The sequence below is a fragment of the Mixophyes fleayi genome, chromosome 3 (genome assembly GCF_038048845.1).
Source record: "Mixophyes fleayi isolate aMixFle1 chromosome 3, aMixFle1.hap1, whole genome shotgun sequence".
Lineage (NCBI taxonomy): Eukaryota > Metazoa > Chordata > Amphibia > Anura > Limnodynastidae > Mixophyes > Mixophyes fleayi.
The window spans coordinates 329535023-329556887 of record NC_134404.1 but is presented as its reverse complement, the minus strand read 5'-3'; the positions used below and the strand labels follow the sequence as shown (position 1 = coordinate 329556887).

General features: G+C 40.0%; 2 protein-coding genes across 3 annotated transcripts in view; one reads left to right on the top strand and one right to left on the bottom strand.

The window, feature by feature from the left end:
• LOC142143040 (spermatogenesis-associated protein 7-like) overlaps nucleotides 1-17688 on the top strand; it is a 103991-nt gene extending 86303 nt beyond the window's left edge. For both annotated transcript variants that reach the window (XM_075200759.1, XM_075200758.1), the window contains one exon: nucleotides 17032-17688. In XM_075200759.1, the coding sequence (XP_075056860.1) occupies nucleotides 17032-17178 (147 nt within the window). In that variant the 3' untranslated portion in view covers nucleotides 17179-17688. The remainder of the gene's footprint in view (nucleotides 1-17031) is intronic.
• Nucleotides 17689-19250: 1562 nt separating this feature from the next.
• Nucleotides 19251-21865, bottom strand: part of CENPF (centromere protein F) — a 28412-nt gene continuing 25797 nt past the window's right edge. Inside the window, exon 24 of the mRNA XM_075204245.1 lies at nucleotides 19251-20887. Within this exon, the coding sequence (XP_075060346.1) occupies nucleotides 20693-20887 (195 nt within the window). The 3' untranslated portion in view covers nucleotides 19251-20692. The remainder of the gene's footprint in view (nucleotides 20888-21865) is intronic.

The following is a 21865-nucleotide window of genomic DNA, read 5'->3' as shown; positions in this document are numbered from 1 at the left end:
GCAGCCAGTATTTTCTTTACATGCAAAATAATAAACTAACTTGCACCCCTTACAGTGTAACATGGTTTATCCAGGAGCAAATTTACTCATTTTATTGCGTTGCTCTCCCTAATAACTCAGACCCATAGTGATGGCTTAATTGGACATTAAAGCACAATCATTAACTCATATACAGGCCAACAGTGGCCAGCTGACAGCCAGGTTCTTAGATATGCCCAAAAGCGGTTGAATCAATTTTTATAATTCTGTTAATGGATTGATTACATCACAAGGTTTAATCACTCCACATCGAAGTCCTTTGTTTCTGTAAATAACTTAAATTTATAAATCCCTATCACAAAGTCAATTAAATACAACAAGCAAAGGACACAGTTCTCATGTAAAGGTCAAGAGGATAAATGGGGGCAGAATGTTCTGTTCTATCATCGGTTTAACTTCATAAATATGAGGAAGAAATATGACATCTATATCATCAGCATGAACATCCATAATTATACTGTATGTCTGCTTGTCATATTTCTCTATTTATGCCACTAATCATTGTATTATTCTCCATTACATCTCCCCTGACATGCCCTCTGCTTCTATATTTACAAAGCTGTTCTGTATTTAAATACGTTGATGTGATGTTTTTATGGAGAAGTACATTTTGCATGTTTGATGCTGCTGGATCGGCGACTTGAATATTCCATTTAGTCTGCTGGGTGTAAAGATTGGTCCTTTGTCTCTGAGTATGTCCCTGTTGTTCATTGCTGAGAAGCTGCACAGTACTACTTCTCTTGTTTTACATGATTGCATGGGATTATTACCTGTTCTTGTTCAGCATTTGTGCTGTATTCTGTTTGTTTCATGATTCTGGGATCTATTTATCAATTGGTGAAAACCCCCTATATTCAGCAAGTTTTCACCGGATTTGGGGCTTCACTCTATTTATCAAGGCCCCCGGGCTGGTGAAGGTTATCGTCTGATATTACCGGTGGCAGCCTCGGCCAGGGGGCTTCCTTTGTATGTGGAAGCCTAATTACCAAGGATAGCGCACTCATCATCTCCCGCCTCGATTATTGCAACCTCCTCCTTAACGGCCTCCCCCACTCCCATCTCGTCCTCTCCGCTCTATACTCAATGCGGCTGCAAGACTCATCTTCCTTTCTCGCCACTCCTCCTCTGCCTCCCTTCTCTGCCTTGCCTTACACTGGCTCCCGTTCCCTTACAGAATCCTTTTCAAACTCCTGACCATCACTTACAAGGCTCTCTCCCACTCTACTGCCCCCTATATCTCTAACCTCCTCTCAATTCACACTCCTGCCCGCCCCCTGCGCTCGGCCAATGACCATCGCCTCTCCTCCACTCTGATCACCTCTTCCCACTCCAGAATCCAAGACTTCTCCCGTGCGGCCCCCCTTCTCTGGAACGACCTCCCTCGCTCCATCCGTCTATCTCCTAATCTGTGCTCCTTCTAACGGGCACTTAAAACTCACCTGTTCCTCAAAGCCTATCAACCATCCACCTAACCCCCTCATCTCCTCCGCCCGTTCTCCCCTCTGTCCTCCCGGTTCCCTGTTCTCTCCCCGCTTACTTCAACTGGCTCCCATTGTCCCTGAGTTCTGTTTAGCCTCCCTTAAGATGTAAGCTCTTTTGAGCAGGGCCCTTTTCCCTCCTATCTCTATAACTGCTCTACTGCTCCGTCTTTACTGCATTAGCCTGCCTGGAGTTTCTGAAGTTTTGGTATTTTTTGTTTACTGTTCATAATGTTTCACCCTGTTTTGTCTACTGTTTGTGCATTGTATGGCGCTGCGGAACTCTTGTGGCGCCTAACAAATAAAGGTTAATAATAACAATAATAGCACCGTCCTGGTGAGCAGTCATACTCCTCTTACCGTTGCCAGCCAGACTAACAACTCTGCTATTGCTGCTGTAAACAATCTAATTTATCTGATTGGCTACAAGTTGTTTTAGCCCCGCCTTCTACATCTTCTATTCATCAGTCTCTCCCCTTTTTGAAGAATGATGATAATAGGTGGCCTGAAACTCTTCAAATGTACCTAGTAATATGCATATGTCATTCTGGACATTTTGTGGTAGCCTTGTTTAGGATAATGTTTACAAGACCCACTGCTAAAGATAGGTGAATAAATCAACATCATGACATAATTTCCACCAACAGAGGTGTTTTTATTGCAAAGGGGACATGGCCTATGGGTTGCTGGAACACAAAAAGACAGAAATGAGGGTTGCGCTGCAGACTGAACAAAAAAACAACAATCCTTGTCCACATAGGTATTCTCTTGAGATATAGAGAGAGGCACTGGATGATAATGTACAAAAATATTTATGTAAATTTTGACATCAGAAATTAAACTTGTACCGTAGAACATTACACATTAAAAATCAATATGGAAATTCATATAACACGTATATAACACAAAAGTATAGATTCCAGTAACGAATTAAAACCAACCGCGGCTGGAATTTATAACCATTGATACACTGGAATGCGCAACCAGAAAAAAAGTGTGGCCATCACTAATTAGTCCAGTTCGTAAAAATGTAGGCACATCCAGATAGAAACACTCACTGTGAGAGATCAGCTCACAATAGAAACAAATTAGATGAATAGTGGTATCCGATTATGTATAATCCTCCTTATGTTAATAGTGGATAAAGTAAATACCGCATCACCTGGATCGCGGGAGTCCGTCACACTACCTCTCACACTGCCTATGTTCGTATCGTTCCCTCCTGGGATAGCCAAGCCAACTCCATGCAACACACCAAATAAGGTGGATGGTTCCAATATTGTGGTATCTCACTCCCGACTCAAGCATGAACTATGCACTGATAATATAGAGTCCTGCCAGAAACCTAAACAAGCTAAAAGTTTAGCATGTGTGCCGGCAATAGCGATCGGAGCGTCCAGGCCAGTGATAAAAGGTGATGAAGAGGTAAGTACAGAGGATACTCCCGTGACCAACACAGATGGTAATAAATCGAAAATCAGAATAGGAGGCAGTCACATCCGGATCCAACTCACAGACACCCCCGCTGGCGCGTTTCGTGCCCGTCAAGGCACTTTCTCAAAATTATAAAAAAATAATTTAAGAAAAGATAAAAAAATTAGTTAAAAAATACTAGGTACTGCTATTTCAAAGTCAAACTACGTTCACTGTTGCTGCTGCACCAAAAAATAGTAGGTACTGCTATTTAAAAGTCAAACTACGTTCACTGTTGCTGCTGTACCAAAAAATAATAGGTACTGTTATTTACTATTTATTTATTTATATACTGGTCATTATTTCTGTAGTTCCCAAAAAGAGGAACTGCCAGTTCTATTACTACGGTCATTGTTTGTGTAGTTCCAAAAAATAGGAACTGCCAGTTCTATTACTACGGTCATTGTTTGTGTAGTTCCAAAAAATAGGAACTGCCAGTTCTATTACTACGGTCATTGTTTGTGTAGTTCCAAAAAATAGGAACTGCCAGTTCTATTACTACGTTCATTCTTTCTGTAGTTCCAAAAAATAGGAACTGCCAGTTCTATTACTACGTTCATTGTTTCTGTAGTTCCCAAAAAATAGGAACTGCCAGTTCTATTACTACGGTCATTGTTTCTGTAGTTCCCAAAAATAGGAACTGCCAGTTCTATTACTACGGTCATTGTTTCTGTAGTTCCCAAAAATAGGAACTGCCAGTTCTATTACTACGGTCATTGTTTGTGTAGTTCCAAAAAATAGGAACTGCCAGTTCTATTACTACGTTCATTCTTTCTGTAGTTCCAAAAAATAGGAACTGCCAGTTCTATTACTACGTTCATTGTTTCTGTAGTTCCCAAAAAATAGGAACTGCCAGTTCTATTACTACGTTCATTGTTTCTGTAGTTCCCAAAAAATAGGAACTGCCAGTTCTATTACTACGGTCATTGTTTCTGTAGTTCCCAAAAATAGGAACTGCCAGTTCTATTACTACGGTCATTGTTTGTGTAGTTCCAAAAAATAGGAACTGCCAGTTCTATTACTACGGTCATTGTTTGTGTAGTTCCAAAAAATAGGAACTGCCAGTCTATTGCTACGGTCATTGTTTGTGTAGTTCCAAAAAATAGGAACTGCCAGTTCTATTACTACGTTCATTCTTTCTGTAGTTCCCAAAAAATAGGAACTGCCAGTTCTATTACTACAGTCATTGTTTTTATAGTTCCAAAAAAGAGGAACTGCCATTTCTATTACTATGTTCTTTGTTTGTGTAGTTCCAAAAAAGAGGAACTGCCATTTCTATTACTATGTTCTTTGTTTTTATAGTTCCAAAAAAGAGGAACTGCCATTTCTAATACTATGTTCTTTGTTTTTATCTGTGCAGTGGAATTCAGACCAGTTGAGGGTGATATATTGTGGCCCTGGTACCAAATTGGGTACCGGGGCCACTCCACTACGCAGTCCAGATAGATGCGTATCAGATATTAAACTATATTCAGTGTTGGGGCCAAATCCAAAATTAATGAAAATGACCTGTCATCGTCAAAAACAAGAGGTATTGACGCGCTCGAACTACACCCTGTATATGCTGCAGAGGATGTAGGAGCACACAGCTGTGCAGTGGAATTGAGACCATTTGAAGGCGGAGATATTGTGGCCCCGGTACCAAATTGGGTACCGGGCCCACTCCACTACGCAGTCCAGAAAGCTACCTTGGTGCAACATTTTGGACTTAAAACAATATTGTGAGGTGTGAGGTGTTCAGAATAGACTGGAAATTAGTGGAAATGATTGTTATTGAATGTTATTGAGGTTAATAATAGCGTAGGAGTGGAAAACAACCAAAAAACAGGATTTTAGCGCTTTTTATGCTTTTTAAAAAATAAATCAGAACCCAAAACCCGAAACCGAAATCAGAACCAAAACCTTTCGTCAGGTGTTTTGGCAAAACAAATCAGAACCCAAAACCTCAAGCTAATCAGAACCCAAAACACAAAACACTAAAAGTGCCCGGTGCACACCCCTAATGGAAATGTTGATGGGCTTAGGTGGAAGTTGAGCATTTGACATTGTACAATATACAATCTTTTAATCGATCCCACTGCAAGCTACTGTTCCCAACAGCATTTATGTAATAACTTCTCTAGAGAATCTCAGAACGTCACCAGGATACTTTCTAAAAATATTTTATCTCTCCGGATGATCAAAATGAAGGCTGATATGTCTTGCTGTATCTCTCTGGGGTTATTTGCTTGTTTGTTTTTAATTGGATTGTTTTGTTTTCTCCTATTATTTTTAAATGCGCATTGTTGATATTGTGTGCCTTATTTTAGTTTCAATTTTAATTGAGTGATTCCTTTCCCCCTGCGAGGGGTTTCCCTATGTGCTTCCCTTTGTTTGTAATTTCTTTTCCTCTTTCTTTTTTTCTGTACCCCATATACCTTTGAAAAAAGTTGAATAAAAATATTGATGCAAAAAAAATAATATTTTATCATAATATATAATGTATTAATTATTCCACACTTGACAGCGAGGAATAGCCCAACAATACGTCATTACCTACTACCTGGACATTTGCAGTCATTAAGTTGACTTCCTTGCAGTAAATACTTTCTTACTGGAACTGCCTCCTTTTTTTCGTGAACAACTGATGTAGGGAAAATCTGCACCAAAGTCCCTGCAGTGCGCAAACTGGCGATTAACCGGTGAATCAGGATAGAGTGAGGGCGTTTTCTTGTTTTTATTATATTCTTATACTAAACTATTTGTGTAAGTAATTTATAGATTAAACCAACTGCTTAAATTACGATTTGCCTTTTCCATGTCTACGGTGAAAAAATAAATTATGCTGTCTTATATATCTCCTCTCATCCCTGAACTGCACATCTTGCCTAGTCAAGTGCATCTTGCAAACAGCGACACAGAAACCAGTTTAAAAGGACCTGTGAGAGATGATAAGCAAAAGGGTACAGGGAATATTAATTATGCTTCTGCAGCAGCTTGAATATATTTACTCAGTTATTCTCTTGTAACCAAAAAAAGATTCCCTGATTGCATATTTGTCAATCATTCACTGCAAGATAAATTACTGAATATATTTAAAAAATGTGTAAGTGGCAACTGGTTTCAATCGGTCTTCCATTATAATTATTGCAATTATTGGCAGGGTTATGGTTTAATGGTGGTAGCAACGAACAGTAAGGAAATCATGTGTAGTAATTGTGCCACTCATTGGGGAAGGCTCAGTGTGTCTATGTAAAGTAGATGTGAGTGTTTTGCTATAATCTATTGGTTGTAAAAATAAATAGGAAGTTTAAAGGGGAAATAAAATTAACAGTTTTTAAAATTGCAATGAAAATAACAATTATAGTCATTGATTTGTAAGGTCTCACAGTGCTCTGCAGCAGTGGAGAAAACAGGACATACATAAAACAGGGACATACTAGGTAGACAAAATAAATACAGACATGAAAACAAGGGGTACGGAGGGCCCTGCTCATGAGAGAGTTCACAATTTAAGACTAGGGGCTAGATTTACTAAGCTGCGGGTTTGAAAAAGTGGGGATGTTGCCTATAGCAACCAATCAGATTCTAGCTGTCATTTTGTAGCAGGTACTAAATAAATGAAAGCTAGAATCTGATTGGTTGCTATTGACAACATCCCCGCTTTTTCAAACCCGCAGCTTAGTAAATCTAGCCCTAGGAGAGAGACCAGGGGATAAATGTACCGAGCTGAGAGTTTTCTGGCGGTTTTGAAAAGTGGAGATGTTGCCTATAACAACCAATCAGATTCTAGCTGTCATTTTGTAGAATGTACTAAATACATGATAACTACAATCTGATTGGTTTTTCAAAGTAAAGTAGGATTGAGCAATTCCTCCCACCTTCATTACAGATTGCTAAAGTCACATCCCACATCCTTCCAAAACTAACTTTTGAACCTTTATCAAAATGTATTTATGAGTCCAACAATTTGCAGTCTGTACAGAGTTTGTCTTAAGTCTATTACAATGCACCCTACCCCCTATTTTGAGATATATATATATATATATATATATATATATATATGTGTATATATATATATATATATATATATATATATATATATATATATCGTTTAGAGTCCTATATCATCATCATTTATTAATATAGCGCCTGCAACCCCCGCAGCGCTATACAGAGAATATTTGTCATTCCCAACAGTCCCTGCCCCTTTGTAAAAATACCTTTATATTTCACAGAAGGGGGAGGAGTTTGCTATTATATTATATATATATATATATATATATATATATCACCCCCATTTTGCCACCCTCACTGTAATACTAGTATTGATGTGTTTTAAGCTGCTGTTATAAAGAGAGAACCCTGTATTTAGCCTGTCATTAAACACACTGTCAAATATTCATTTTGATTTTAGAAAATTCCACTTATTTGCTACCCGAATTCTCCCTAAACCTGAAAAGCAAACCAGTGCCTGAGATCCTCTCACTCAGGGACGTTCTCCTTTTTCACAGCCAAATCTTTATAGAAATCCAGAAAATATAGAAGATTTCTCCTCTGAGAACGGCACAAAATCAACACACTCAACAAACATTTACAAATGTCATTATGTCACATTTCCCAGCGTGTGTTTTAGCCACAATTAGCACTCGGCATAAACCTTTAAAGACTTTAATTATGCAAAAAGATCATAACGTGTGATGCAAGTGTGACAGAAAATACATGGGCTCCGCTGGGACACTGATAGGATGTAAAACGCAGAAGAAATTACTGAACTATGTGCAGGGGAAGAAAGTGCTCAGAGCTCAAAATGTAATATTAAAGAAATTGATGAAATTATGCAGCGCTGCCAAATGTTGGTGATAAATTATGCAGAACGCTGCACTAGTTTCAAAGGTCTGGAGGATAGAACTCTCATGTAGACATAACCTGACCTCATAGAGCAGCCTACAGCAATGTGTCTGCCATGTGACCTGTTGTTTTTAAATAATTTACCTGTTGTTGGCCACAAGGACAAGAGATCTCCACCCTCAAGTTATTTTGGAAGGAAACAGAGGAGAAAATGTGGGGGCAAAATGTGTTGCTAACAGAAGAACACCAGAAACCTTGCTCAGTGCTGGTGGGGGGCGAATATCTCCTCCTGGACTTTTTCTATCTGGAGAGAAGGGGTTAATTCACCCAAAAAAAAATAAATGTTGACGTTCTTTTCTTTTATATAGGGCTTGTTTCTAATCGCTTTTATATTTGCATTATAAATTATTACACTTTATGCTCTGCCCAGGTTAAATTAAGCGCGCTCCGTAGAGCATTAGAACAATTTCTATTAAAATTAATATGTCTTGGTCACCATTTTCCAAGCAATAACTTTGGAACCAACTAACTCTCAGATGTGCAATTTATTCTGTATCATGCTTGGCTGCTGAAATGCCCTCTATTTCCTGACCAAAGCTTGTGTCCTCGACCTTTTATCTGTCTCTGTGTTAACGATTTCTTAGAATGACGACTGCTCGTCAGGGCCGTCTTTCCCATTGGGCACAATGGGCAGGTGCCCGGGGGCCCTGCAGCCCAGGGGGGGCCGTCGGAGGCAGCAAAAAAAAAAAAAAAACCTGAAAAAGAAGAAGACAATACTTACCTTGCGGTCAGCTGGCGATCCGGCTCCCTCCCTGGTCTCCTCCTTCGTGCGGCGCTCGCAGTGCATGTCGGGCGTGACGTCATCACGCCCGCCCGACATCCATTGCGGAGCGCGACGGAGGAGGAGACCAGGCAGAGGGCCGGATCGCCAGCTGACCGCAAGGTAAGTATTGTCTTCTTTTTCTTCAGGTTTTTGGGGTTTTTTTGCTGCCTCCGACGGCCCCCCTGGGCTGCAGGGCCCATATATATAATATTTTTTATATATATATATATATATATATATATATATATATATAGGGGCCCCGGTGCACTGCTTTGCCCGGGGGCCCAAAATGTTGTTGAGGGCCCTGCTGCTCGTCCGTATCCTTAGGGGTATATTTACTAAACTGCAGCTGTGAGAAGTAGAGATGTTGCCTATAGCAACCAATCAAATTCTAGCTGTCATTTTGTAGAATGTACTAAATAAATAACTAGAATCTGATTGGTTGCTATAGGCAACATCTCCACTTTTTCAAACCCGCAGTTTAGTAAATATACTCCTTTATTCATGCTCTTTGACATCTCCCCTCCAGGGCTAATACCCAGGAAAGATATGCATATACCTCTTAATACATCACATTATAAACCTACTTTAATATTAATATCTAGAATGAATCTACTTATTACACTCATTAAATGTAAGGTACGATGTACAATGGAACTATATTTGTTATTTTGTTATTTTTATTTATGTTTTGTAAAAAATTAAATAAAAAATATTTGATTAAAAAAAGATACCCCTTAGAATGGTGAATAAATACTCTCAGGATTGTAGGGCAGGTGCACGCTGGGTGTTGGGGGCCACACGAGGGACTATGATGCCAAGGGAAGTGGTGGTTGTTGTCACCAAGGGTCAAAATTTAGCCATAGTAACAAATACGTCTGCAAAGGCCAAGTACATAAGCAGCAGCCAATGCAATTGGAGTCACCATCTACTAAGGATAAAAGGAATACGTATATAGTTCAGTCACCTGTAACGCTACAATGGATGTATCCCAACATACCAGGAGGGAAAATCAGGACAAATTAGGCCTCGATCTGCTCAAACCACACCCGATATGCCCTTATGAGGCACATTACACGGCCTTCAGTATGATCAGGGGGTAAATGTATCAAGCTGAGTTTTCTGGCGGGTTTGAAAAGTGGAGATGTTGCCTATAGCAACCAATCGGATTCTAGCTGTCATTTTGTAGAATGTACTAAATAAATGATAACTAGAATCTGATTGGCTTTTCAAACCCGCCGGAAAACTCTCAGCTTGATACATTTACCCCCCTGGTGATCTCCTTGAGTAGAACTTTAAAAACAGAGCAAGATTAGAGAGTGACAAACACTTTGTCATCAGGGCCAGTAATTCAATTACCACGGCTGATAAAGTGGGTAATTCCAAGATACTTCTTTATTTTGTTTTGGTTTTTTTTTGCGTTTTTTAATAAAGAATGGTCTAAATTAAATTAAGGCCGCACTTTTGAAGTCAGGTATATTTTTCCTGTTCAAAGAAATTAGGTATTTTTTTTTATTCCTGACTTGTCCTACAGTAAATCGTGTTAGATAGTGTTATAACATATAAATATTGGATTTCATGGTGTTTTTAACGAAGAACCAGCAGAACCTCTCCAGGCATTTTTACGCTAGGTCCTGCGATAGATCATAGAGAAACTAAAGGCGGTACAACTAATTATCGCAAACATGACAGGTTTTCCTGTTATCTCTGCAAGTTTATTCAGCAGTGGTGCAATAAGGGCCAGTGGGAGATTAAGCTAGTTATTGCTAATATGTGATTTTATCCAGCGATATTAAACGCACTGCACCTAATTATTATGTACAGTATTTAATTTTTAGAGTTGATGTCCTTTGTCCTATGTTTTGTGCTAATTAATATACTTTCTTCTACAGTAATTAATGCCAGAATTTAAGTGATTTGTCCTATGCTGTTTGGTTATTATTGTACTTTATGCTACAATAATTAATGGTAGAATTGATATGACTTATCCTGTTCTGTACAGTTATTGATTAACTTCATATCTTCTAATAGTCGTGATTGTAGTGGGAAAAGCCAAAAGGAAAAATGAGTGAAACAGGTGGTAATTAATAACTTGATTACATGTGTGTGGAAGAGGGATGATCAGATAGAATGTTAATGAAGACCGGTAAATCCTTTAGGAATTCAAAGTCTCAGACTATCCATTAAACAAATCATTTGTTGAGCAGGAGGTAGTTTCTCTTAGTGACCAAATCGCTCAATTATGTGGCAAAGTCCACATTGGGTTTACATAGTCCCATATCTAGTAGTGACAAAGAACCAGCGCGTAGGTGTCCAACTTACTCCTGAAATATGAGTCATTGATTTCTGCCTCACAGCACTGGGGTCATAATTTCGATTCCCAAGCATGGCTTTATCTGTGTGGAGTTTGTATGTTCTCCTGTGTTCGCGTGGGTTCCTCTGGGTGCTCCTGTTGCCTCCCACACTCCAAAAACATACTGGTAGGTTAATTGGCTGCTATCAAATTGACCCTAGTCTCTCTCTCTCTGTGTGTTAGGAAATTTAGACTGTAAGCTCCAATGGGGGCAGGGACTGATGTGAATGAGTTCTCTGTACAGCGCTGCAGAATTAGTGGCGCTATATAAATAGATGATGATGATACTATCCATTTATCTCCTTTATTTTTTCCCCTCAAACTCTGTATTCTCCTTCAGGTACTTCCCTCTATCTTAACTTACTAAGATTCCTTAAATGTGGTACCTCACTGACTGTCACTTCTCTGTGACTGCTCTTAGAATCTTTATCTCACACTATTACTTCTTTCTGTCTCTCTCCACTGAATATACTTCTTTCTCACTGAGTCTCTATTCTTTATCGTTTTTCTCCTTATTTTCCGTTAGATTGGAGAGAGATGGAGGTAGAAGAGATGGATCTAACCCTTGAGCCTAGTGTGTGAAGGCATATCCGGTCAGCGTAGAGGGAATGTTGCAAGAGTTCATTACGGTCATGTGAATGTGTGTAATAAATAAATATATAAATAAATGGTGATAATGATGATGATTCCACTGTTCCACACAAGTCCTGTTAATGATGGGTGTAATTCCTTCTTCTCAGGGATATTAACGTCCTCTTATGCAGTCTCCCTTTCTGATGCATTTCGTCTTTGTTATAAGACTTTGAAGTCTATTTATAACCCCATAGTGGTAGACATCAATATGTACCGCTGCTATTCACTATGGGAGCCCAGCGCTGACCCCCGTCCCCAAAAAAGTATTTTTTCTTTTCTCCTGGAGGGATCCAGAGAAGCTGGAGAGGATTCCATTGAAATAAACCAGTAATTCCATCCTGAGATTGATGAATTACCAAATGTTGCTGTCCTGCTGTTCCCATGGAGATCTATATGCTAGTCATTAAGTCAATGCTGGCAAAATCTATGATTACTCCAGCTATAATATTGATTAACAGGAGCAGCTGATTATTTTTTTCATAAATTGCAGCAATTTGAATTTTTGTGGCTATATTAAGTGGCTCTATAAAATCAACATTATCGCTTTTGAAAAGGTGATATTGGCAAATAGATTCCTTAGTGTAGATATTACACAAATACAAGCCTGAGTCAAAAGCTTTATTACCTGTAGCAACACACAACGTGTTTACGCATTCTGACTTATGAAGGAAGAGTGATTGGTTGTTGTTTACTTACTATTTTAATGCACTTCCTTAACACTTGTATACAGTGGCAGACTGGCTAGGATGTCAGCTTGCCCGATGGCAAATAGGCCCTGTGGGCCCCTGATGAAGTGGGCCCCCTTATACATTATACAATATTTAAAAAATGTTAATGACCTTTTAGTAGCTTGAAAATATAATAGAAGTTCCAATATTATTACTGTATGCAACTTAAAATTTACGTTGTATTACTATTTTACTAAAATAATTTTTTGAGGATACTTTATAATTAATAATACAATGTCTTGTCTCTGAAAAAATACGTTATTGTAACAGAAATGATGGGATACTTGCCCCACTGTAGATCAGCGCTGGCTGGCCTGTGGTGCGGAGTCTAACGAACCCCTGGTGTTCACCAAGAACTTCCGCAAGGCGGGATGGGCTTAGCTGTGGAGGCCCGCAGGTCATGGCCCACAGGTCTGCCCCCAGAGGTAGCGCTGAGGGAGATGTCTGAGGTCAAGTAACCAGGGCTGGTACACAGGTGAGGCAGCCGAACCGTGGTCATGTACACAAGGATAGGAGAGCAGGGATTCTTCAGAAAACAGGACTGGTAGACAGGAGTACTACAAGGTTCAGATCAAAGGCACAAAGTCAGGAACAGTTACTCTTACGCCACCCAAGCGTCAAAGCGAGGTTTACATAGAAGGCAGATTTGAATTCCACGCCCTGCCGCTCGATCACGTGACACAGCCGATACCCGGAAGCAGTGTCGGACTGGGACATGAAGGGCCCACCGGGGGAAATGCAGCGGTAGGGGCCCACTACAATGGGGTGTGGCCAACTGTAAGAGGGGTTGTGGTCAGTCATTAAAGGGGATGAGGTCAGGCCATGGAGGACAACATATAGCACCTTAGTATGGTCCATAAAGAAAAAGAGGACATTTGCAGTGAGGAGCCGCGAAGGAAAAGACAGAAGAGAAGAAAGAAGTCAATAGGAAAGTAAGTGAAGGGGAGCAAATGCAGCATGGAGGGCACTGTGTGAAACAGGGGAGACAGGGAAAGGGGAGGGATGAATTGAATACAATCAATCATCATCAGCTATTTGTGTGCTGTCCATTCTTTGTGGTTAGTGTTCTCTCCCCTCATAGTGTACACAGAAAACAAATGCTATACTACAGTACTAGAGATCAACCATTCATCATATGAAAACCACAATATAAGGGTATAGACTAAAAATTAATATATCCATGAAGCACTATGGAGACCACAAAATTATTAGCATAAAAATATATGCACATTTAAAATATTACATAAATCTAATTACACTCTAGACACTGGCAAATAAAAACAGGACTCTAAAAAATGATCTACCCACAAAATGTACACTCAATAATAATCCAATGCCACTACAAAGGACAAAAGCAAAACATTAATATTAAAGCATATAGCAGATGCAATCCTATAAGGACCTAACTGTCTGAATGTGTTTTATTCTGATTAAGATATGCTTCTATAGGGAATAGAGTCCCACAATTGATTGAAAACAAATAAACATGGAACATGATATAAACAGTGAATTTGGTTACTAGTTTATTAGGAATCCATTCATTGGTCAGCTGCAATAGGATCCTTTTATAGAGGCACTGAAGACGTATATTGCAATGAAGCCATTCTAATTTATCTCCCTCCCTCCGAGGTCACACAGTGGAGAGCTCTAGAGAAGTTTGCACGATTTATTACTTACTGATTACACGGACTCACACTGCAGTTAGGATGGCAACTTTATGACTACAGGACGCCTGCAACTACAGCAGAAGGAGTAATCTGAGATCTGTGTCACTGTGAAGCATTTCTGCCTCTCTCTGTCTCAGGAGCAGGAAGTGTTCTCACGTGCTGGCTGTAGGCAGGGATTAGTTTGACAGTCTCCGTTTCATATGTAGACTGACCGCAACTCGGTAATTCTCTGCTCTGCCTCACCAACAAAGAGGGCGGGGTTATCAGGCAACAGGGCCTCCCGGGGGATACCCCGGCTCCCCGGCAGGCCAGTCCGACACTGCCCGGAAGTGAGAGCCGGGGTTGCGGCGATCGCTGTGCAGGAACGGGGAGAGGTAAGTGTAACAGTTATCTATGGTCAGATCTTTACTATTGAGACTGCGCAATGAGGCTTAGCTGGGAATCCCAGCCGGGGATCGTGACGGGCAGCCGGAGTCAACTTTGTATCGAGCTATTGCATATATTGCAAAGACAGCAAATATTTTTCATTGCGTCGGCCTCAGTTTCAGTGTGCTTCTTCAGCTGTTCACCTTGTGCTTGCTGTGTTTTATAAAAAGTATGTATAAAATTTATATTTTTTATATGCTGTGGCCCTCTAATTTAAAAGATATATATTAGTAATTACCAACATTGTTATAGTTGGCTGCAGCGATTTATGATAAAAACACATTGGTCTGTCATAGGATTGATGTGTTACGTTTGCCCATAACCTACACAGTGCATTAGGAGCTGGCAAATTGTCATCATCATGAAGACTAAATGGCTGCCTCCTATGTGTAGTCTACGGATACACTTTAAACCAAACCAAAATATTATGTCTTTTTAAAATAGATTAATTACAGCTAATTAACAATGTATTTTCACTACAATTCGCCTTGAACAGAACCCTTTGGAAGACTCATCTATCATTCATAGAGCTCAGCATGCCATCAGCTGATGAGGTTACTATTAACTGCGCTTGTACATTGTGTTAGGATCTGTGTCCCAGGGATTTGCAATCAGCGCACACATTGAATAACGCTATTGAATAGACTCCATACAACATTCCTGCTGTGGGGAACGAGGCCTCTGCAGTGTGTTTGATCTGGGAACTCAGCATGCAATAGGAACGTTTTCATATCTTCTGCAATCCTCTGCCTAGGAGTTCATTTAATATTACTGTGGATTAATAACTATTTTTTTAACTAGTTATATTAGACATGTAAACATTTAGCTTACACTAAAATGTATTTACACCGATCAGCCACAACATTAATATTGTGCAGGTCCCCCTTGTGCCGTCAAAACAGTTCTGACCCGTTGAGGAATGGACTCCACAAGACCTCTGAAGGGGCCCTGTGGTATCTGGCACCAAGATGTTAGCAGCAGATCCTTTAAGTCCTGTATGTTATGAGGTGGGGCCTCCATGGCTGGGACTTGCTTTTCCAGCACATCCCAGAGATGGTCGATCGGATTGAGATCTGGGGAATTTGGAGGCCAAGTCAACACCTTGATCTCTTTGTCATGTTCTTTAAACCATAACTGAATAATTTTTGCAGTGTGACAGGGCGCATTATCCTGCTGGAAGAGGACACTGACATCAAGGAATACCGTTGCCATGAAGGGGTGTACTTGGTCTGCAACAATGTTTAGGTAGGTGGTACGTGTCAAAGTAACACCCACATGAATGCCAGGTCCCAAGGTTTCCCAGCAGAAGATTGCCCACAGCATCACACTGCCTCTGCCAGCTTCCCTTCTTCCCATAGTGCATCCTGGTGCCATCTCTTCCCCAGGTAAACAAGGCACATGCACCCAGCTATCACACATGATGCAAAAGAAATGTAATTCATCAGACCAGGTCACCTCCTTACATTTCTCCAGTTCTGGTGCTCACGTGCCCATTGTAGACACTATGGCTGGTGGACAAGGGTCAACATGGGCACTCTGACCGATCTGTGGCCATGCAGCAGGCTGCGATGTACTGTGTATTCTGACACCATTCCGTCATAGCCTACATTAACTTTTTTCAGCAATTTGTGCTACAGTAGCTCTTCTGTGGGAGTGGACCAGACGGGCCAGCCTTCACTATCCATGTGCATCAATGAGCCTTGGGCGCCCATGACCGTCTCTAGTTCACGAGCTGTCCTTTCTTGGACCACTTTTGGTAGTTACTAACCCCTGCATACCGGGAACACCGTACAAGAACTGACGCTTTGAAGATGCTGTGACCCAATCGCCATCAGAATTCAGCCCTTCTCAAAGTCGCTCAGATCCTTACGCTTGCCCATTTTTCCTGCTTCCAACACATCAACATCTGACTGTTCACTTACTGCCTAATATATCTGCCTTAACAGGTACCATTGTGACGAAATAATCAATGATATTCACTTCACTTTTCAGTGCTATTACTGTTGTGGCTGATCTCTGTGTGTGTGTTTAGTGAAGGGTTTTTTGGTCACCACTAAGATTTCTTTAGATTCCTCAACTATTATAGCACCGAGAACGGTAGAAATTATTTCACACTGTCCATGACTATAGGCTTTTTTTAATCAAACTGTTTTAGTATTTTTTTCTTATTACCTCCAGATATTTAATTTGTTCTCTTACTTAATTACCTTGCTTTTTGGACTGACCCTGTATCACACCCACCGGTATGATTCCTTCCACTTGGTACAAGATTCTCAGCTTCCAAACTTCCCCAATAACCGACTATTGCAGGTATCTGGGCTGAAAAGATTTCTTGATGTTTTACAATTAATGAATTTAGCCCAGGTAACTGCACAAGTACATGAAGTGTGAATCTCTGGGGCAGAGTTACATTGCATGGAAGGGGTGGTGTTGGACAAATTTAGTTAAAAATAAACATTTGTTATTTTGGGTACATTATTCAGGTTAATACATATCCTTTTACATAGCTTAATGTAAAATGACTGATTTCCATATAACTACAAAGCATAATTATGGTTACCTACATTTTTTTTTCTTGCAGGTGAAAAAGAAGATCCTAGTGCAGGAACTTAAAGATGAACTAGAAAGAAGCGTGAAGTTAGATTTCTCCATCAGTTATGACGGATCGCTGTACGGTTCACAAACTATTCCTCTCCATGGACATCTCTCTCGTCTCCTGAACGGCTAGTTACACAAGATCTTCTGTACCGGCCTACAGTCATCTGACATGTCACAAACTAATTCACTTTCCTTGCCGCTAACATGTTCTACATCATTTATAAGAAATCCCAGTCAGACTTTACAACAATTTTTCCTTCGGGATTGACAAATAATTAGTGTGTGTAGAAAGGATGGCTGGCGGCAGATATCCTATCAAATAAAATCATATTTTAAGATTTTCTGTATGTATACAAGAAGGTGGTTACTTTAGTATGCTTGCTAGATTTACAGACTATTAAGAGAGGGCTTATCAACAGGGATAAAAGTTCCAGTAGAACACTCAGGAAAGAATAGAACACTGTGACCGGACGACACTGATTTGTAGGTGAGAATAGGCACGTTTTCTGGTGAAATTGTGGTTTTCAGCCCCGACATATCTATGGTGGGATAGTACTCAGTATTCTGAGTAAGACAACACAGCTCCCAACTATATCTATAAATATATGAATATCTATAAATATATCTATCTATATACACACACACATATATATATATATATATATACACACACATACACACACACACACACACACATACATACATACATACATACATAAACACACACACTATACATTGAGGCCTGTATGTTTAATAATTATTGTTTATTTATCAGATGATTCTTTACTCTTTGGCTTACTACAGCGTTATGACCGTGATATAGTTATGTATTGCCAAAATAATTAAATTTCTTGCTACTATTTAAAAATACAATTTTTTTCTATTCTGATTGAGTCTTGTTTTTTTGTAGTATTTTAAATTTTTTTGCAGGTAATTAGTAGCCAAAGATTTATACTATTATGGTACACTGAATCAGTACAATAATGCCGACATATTACTGTTATTTGGATAGATTTATTCTGTATAAAAGATTACAAGTGTTTTTAATGAGAAAAGGTTTATGTGTAACTTGACTTATTGGTCATAAGCATTTGTAGTATTGGTTAGTTTATATCGGTAAATGTATAAGATGCAAATTATTTTTTCCCCCCCATCTACAGCCATTGGTTAGATACACCCTGTAGTAGAGTATCTAAGATTGCCTGGCTTCATCAAGGGACACACACTGCATGTGGACGCATTGTAAGGTCCCTGTGCTAATTGTTGCATCATTCCGCCGAGCTCAGCAGATCTGAGCCGTACAGCACAAAAACTGTTCATATATATTAGAACGTAGGAGGCAACATCTAAACAGATCGACGTAATTCTATCAACTACGAACAATAAAAATAAATCTGTTCCATTTGTAAGGATTTTTTTTAATAAACTCATAATGTAAATACATTTTTAGCATCACTGAAGTTCCAGAATAAATATTCTGTGGTTAATGAGAAGTACAAAAACATGGAATATGTACAACATATAAATACTGACAAATAGAAGGAAGGATTTTAAAAATAGGTTTTAAAAATATACAAAATATGATTTCAGCTAAAAAAACAGAATGGAAACTAGAGGAAGTTTGGCGCAAGTTTGGAAACTAGAGTGTCTGGCGCAACATGTATCCAACAATACATACCAGCAGTATCAAAAGTATTCATACCAATATGTATAATTAACTTGTATAACCAGTTATATTCCCCGCTTCCTCTATCTAGTGTCTAGTAAAAGTGGTCACTTTGCCGTACGCAGCTTCTGCCTGGTACACCCCTCCCTCTCTATACTGTAAACCTCTGCCCGGCACTCCACTCCCTTTCTATACTGCGTACTACCACTGTAGTAGACGGGCAGCATGCTGGCTCAGTGGTTAGCACCTCTGCCTCACAGCACTGGTGTCATGAGTTCGATTCCCAACCATGGCCTTATCTGTGAGGTGTGTGTGTGTGTATGTATGTAATATATATATATATATATATATATTATAAATGTCTAGTGGCGTGTGTTAGTCTGTCTGTGTGTGGAAAAAATAAAACCAAGCTGCAGCGCCACCTGCTGGGCGGAGTTATACACTGACCTACTAAATTCTTAGTGTGTGTGGGAAAAAAAATTCAGAAAGGGCTGAAATTTGGTATACCAAGATGTTTTTAATTTGTTAATTTAATTTGTTGTTAAAGGTGTTTATAAAGATTTAAAAAAAATATATATATATTTCTTGAAGGAGAAGTGACAGTTGGGAGTGGTTGGTGGTTGCCGGGGGTGACAGAGCGAGAGGAGTGTGATACTCAGGACCGCTGAGAGAGATCCCTGTGTCTGGATAGATGTGGCGATGAAGATAAAGGATGAGGTGATGGAGAAGAATGATGAGGTGGTGACATGTGGACAAAATCACGTTAAAAAAGGGCGCTTACGTCAGGAAGTAACGCTCTTCCCCTGAGGAGGCCTGGGCTATGGCCCAAATGCATGACAAGATCCTTTTTAACACCTTAAGTAGCTTGATTTGACTAGAATGCATGAGTATCATGCACGGGTTAACTTGTATATTATATATATATATATATATATATATATATATAATTTTTTTTTAAATAGCACGTAAACCCCAACATGCTGCCCAGCCTATGAGAGGCTACATACCGATATAATCCGAGACTGGGATAATACTACTAGCACTCTATATCTGTCCAGAACCATTAGACTCAGCTTCCAGCCATCACCACTCTCACGCTGAGCAGTTACTACAGACAGAGTCACACATAAATGTATCTCCCAATAAAATCTAGATTCTCCCCCCCCCCCCCCCATGTTTTAAGGAACCAATGACTTTATGGAGCACGATCGATATTATTTACCCCATTCAGCACAGGACTTGCCCTCTAACCACCAATCCCCTAATCTGGACCCAGGCGTCTCCATCTTACTAAAACACAGAGTAGTATTAGAGTGCTCCATCGCCACACCCTACAGTACAGTAACATTATATACTATATTCTATAGATCACATAATAGAGGCAGGGGCAGCACCTTAGAGATGTGAGTGTCTGGGTTAGTAAACCAACTGGGGGAAGGACAGAAGTTACCCCTTAATCATTAGCTGGGACTCCTTGTAACAAGATGGCCAATGTTGGCTCAGTCTCCAGTTATCATACATTGCAGAGATCGGGGTTTCTATCCACTAGAGTAACGGGCACAATATTGCCAGTGTGTATGTTGGCACCTGCTGCTATAATATGTTGTACTAATGAGCACTACTAGTTATTACTGGGCAATTGGTTTTTGATAATTACATCATACCCAACAATAATTGGCATATAACATGCTTGCACGCTGCGATAAACATGAATGTAGAAACAACCCCACCACAGTACACAGGCTCTCCCTATCTCTCTTTAAAAACCTTCCTGGCTCCTACACCACATACTCACTACACCTAGGATCATTCTGCCCGGTGAGTGTTCCACTATGGAACATATTTTCAGAAAGCACAATGTTACAACGGACATCAACTGTACATAAAATGGGGAGAAGAATAAAAAGATAAAAAAAGTAGTACAATTCAATAATAGATTAATAAAAAAAATATTCATGCAGTAAAATACTGAAGGCGGTTACTGGACATGACAGGTTCCCTCCTCCTCAGACTGGTCATGTGACATTGTAACGCTCGGTCGGTGTTCTTCCGCTTTGGCCGCGCAGGGATTCCCGGCGGTTTGGCTTCTCAGCTTGTTGTGAGCGGAGAGAGGAGATGAAACGTGCATCTGTGCCAGGTCTGACCCCAGCTGACTGGCGTCCATGGCTTTCGTCTGCAATCACAAGATACGTTGGTTAATAACAATGGCACAATAATCCTCATGACTTTATGTATCTAACGCCACAGAGCGCTGCGCAGAGAATGATTCTTAGTCATTCCAATCAGCCTCTGCCCAGGAGGAGCCTACAAGCTATTCCACATTCAGATTATGGTCATTTATCTGCTTAATCTTCTGCCATTGCTTTATCTTCCTTCCGTGCTTTTCAGCCATGCAATTATATCACCGGGAAGAGTTGTTCATAGCACTACGATACAACACAACGAATCTGCGCTCATCTTCACAGGGCACCATTGTCATGTATCCAGGAGCAACTAAATACAACTTCACCCCATGATAGAAATACGTGCGTGAAAAGCACAGACTGCTTTAGACAAAATAACAGGACGACGCATAGAAGCCAATAAATAACCAAGGTGGACAAACCCTTAATTGTTACCATTAAGTCTGAGCGTAAACAGGACCAAATTTAGCTGTCTGGGAGTTCCCTTTGTGGCGCGAGGAGAAGATCCCTTTAAAGAAGAACATAGCACTGCCTGTGTCTCAGCTGTAGTCTGACAGTAAGGTGACACCACACCGTCACTTTTTATCCTTGCCAAATGCTGGTCTTCTGCTTTTCTCCTAATGGTTTCCCAAATTGTGACCACTACCTAAATTCAACGTAGAGTATACTGTAAAATAAATTGTACACAGAGTTTTAAACGTAAGTGCTTTAAAAGCAGTCTTGAAAAGAAAAAAAAGAAAAAGTAATAAGGACCAAATAATAAAAATGAAAATTTCGGAGGGGAGGGACGTTGACAACGACCTTCGCCTATAGACGGGAGCAGCTCAGGAATGTTACAGTAAGGGCCAGTGTTTGGATCTCTGCTGCTCCATTACACCCCTGTTCCGACACCTGCTGTGTAATTCACAGAGCAGTTTGTGTTTGTGGTGGCGTTCACCTTTAAGACATACAACAGTTGCCTGGCACTT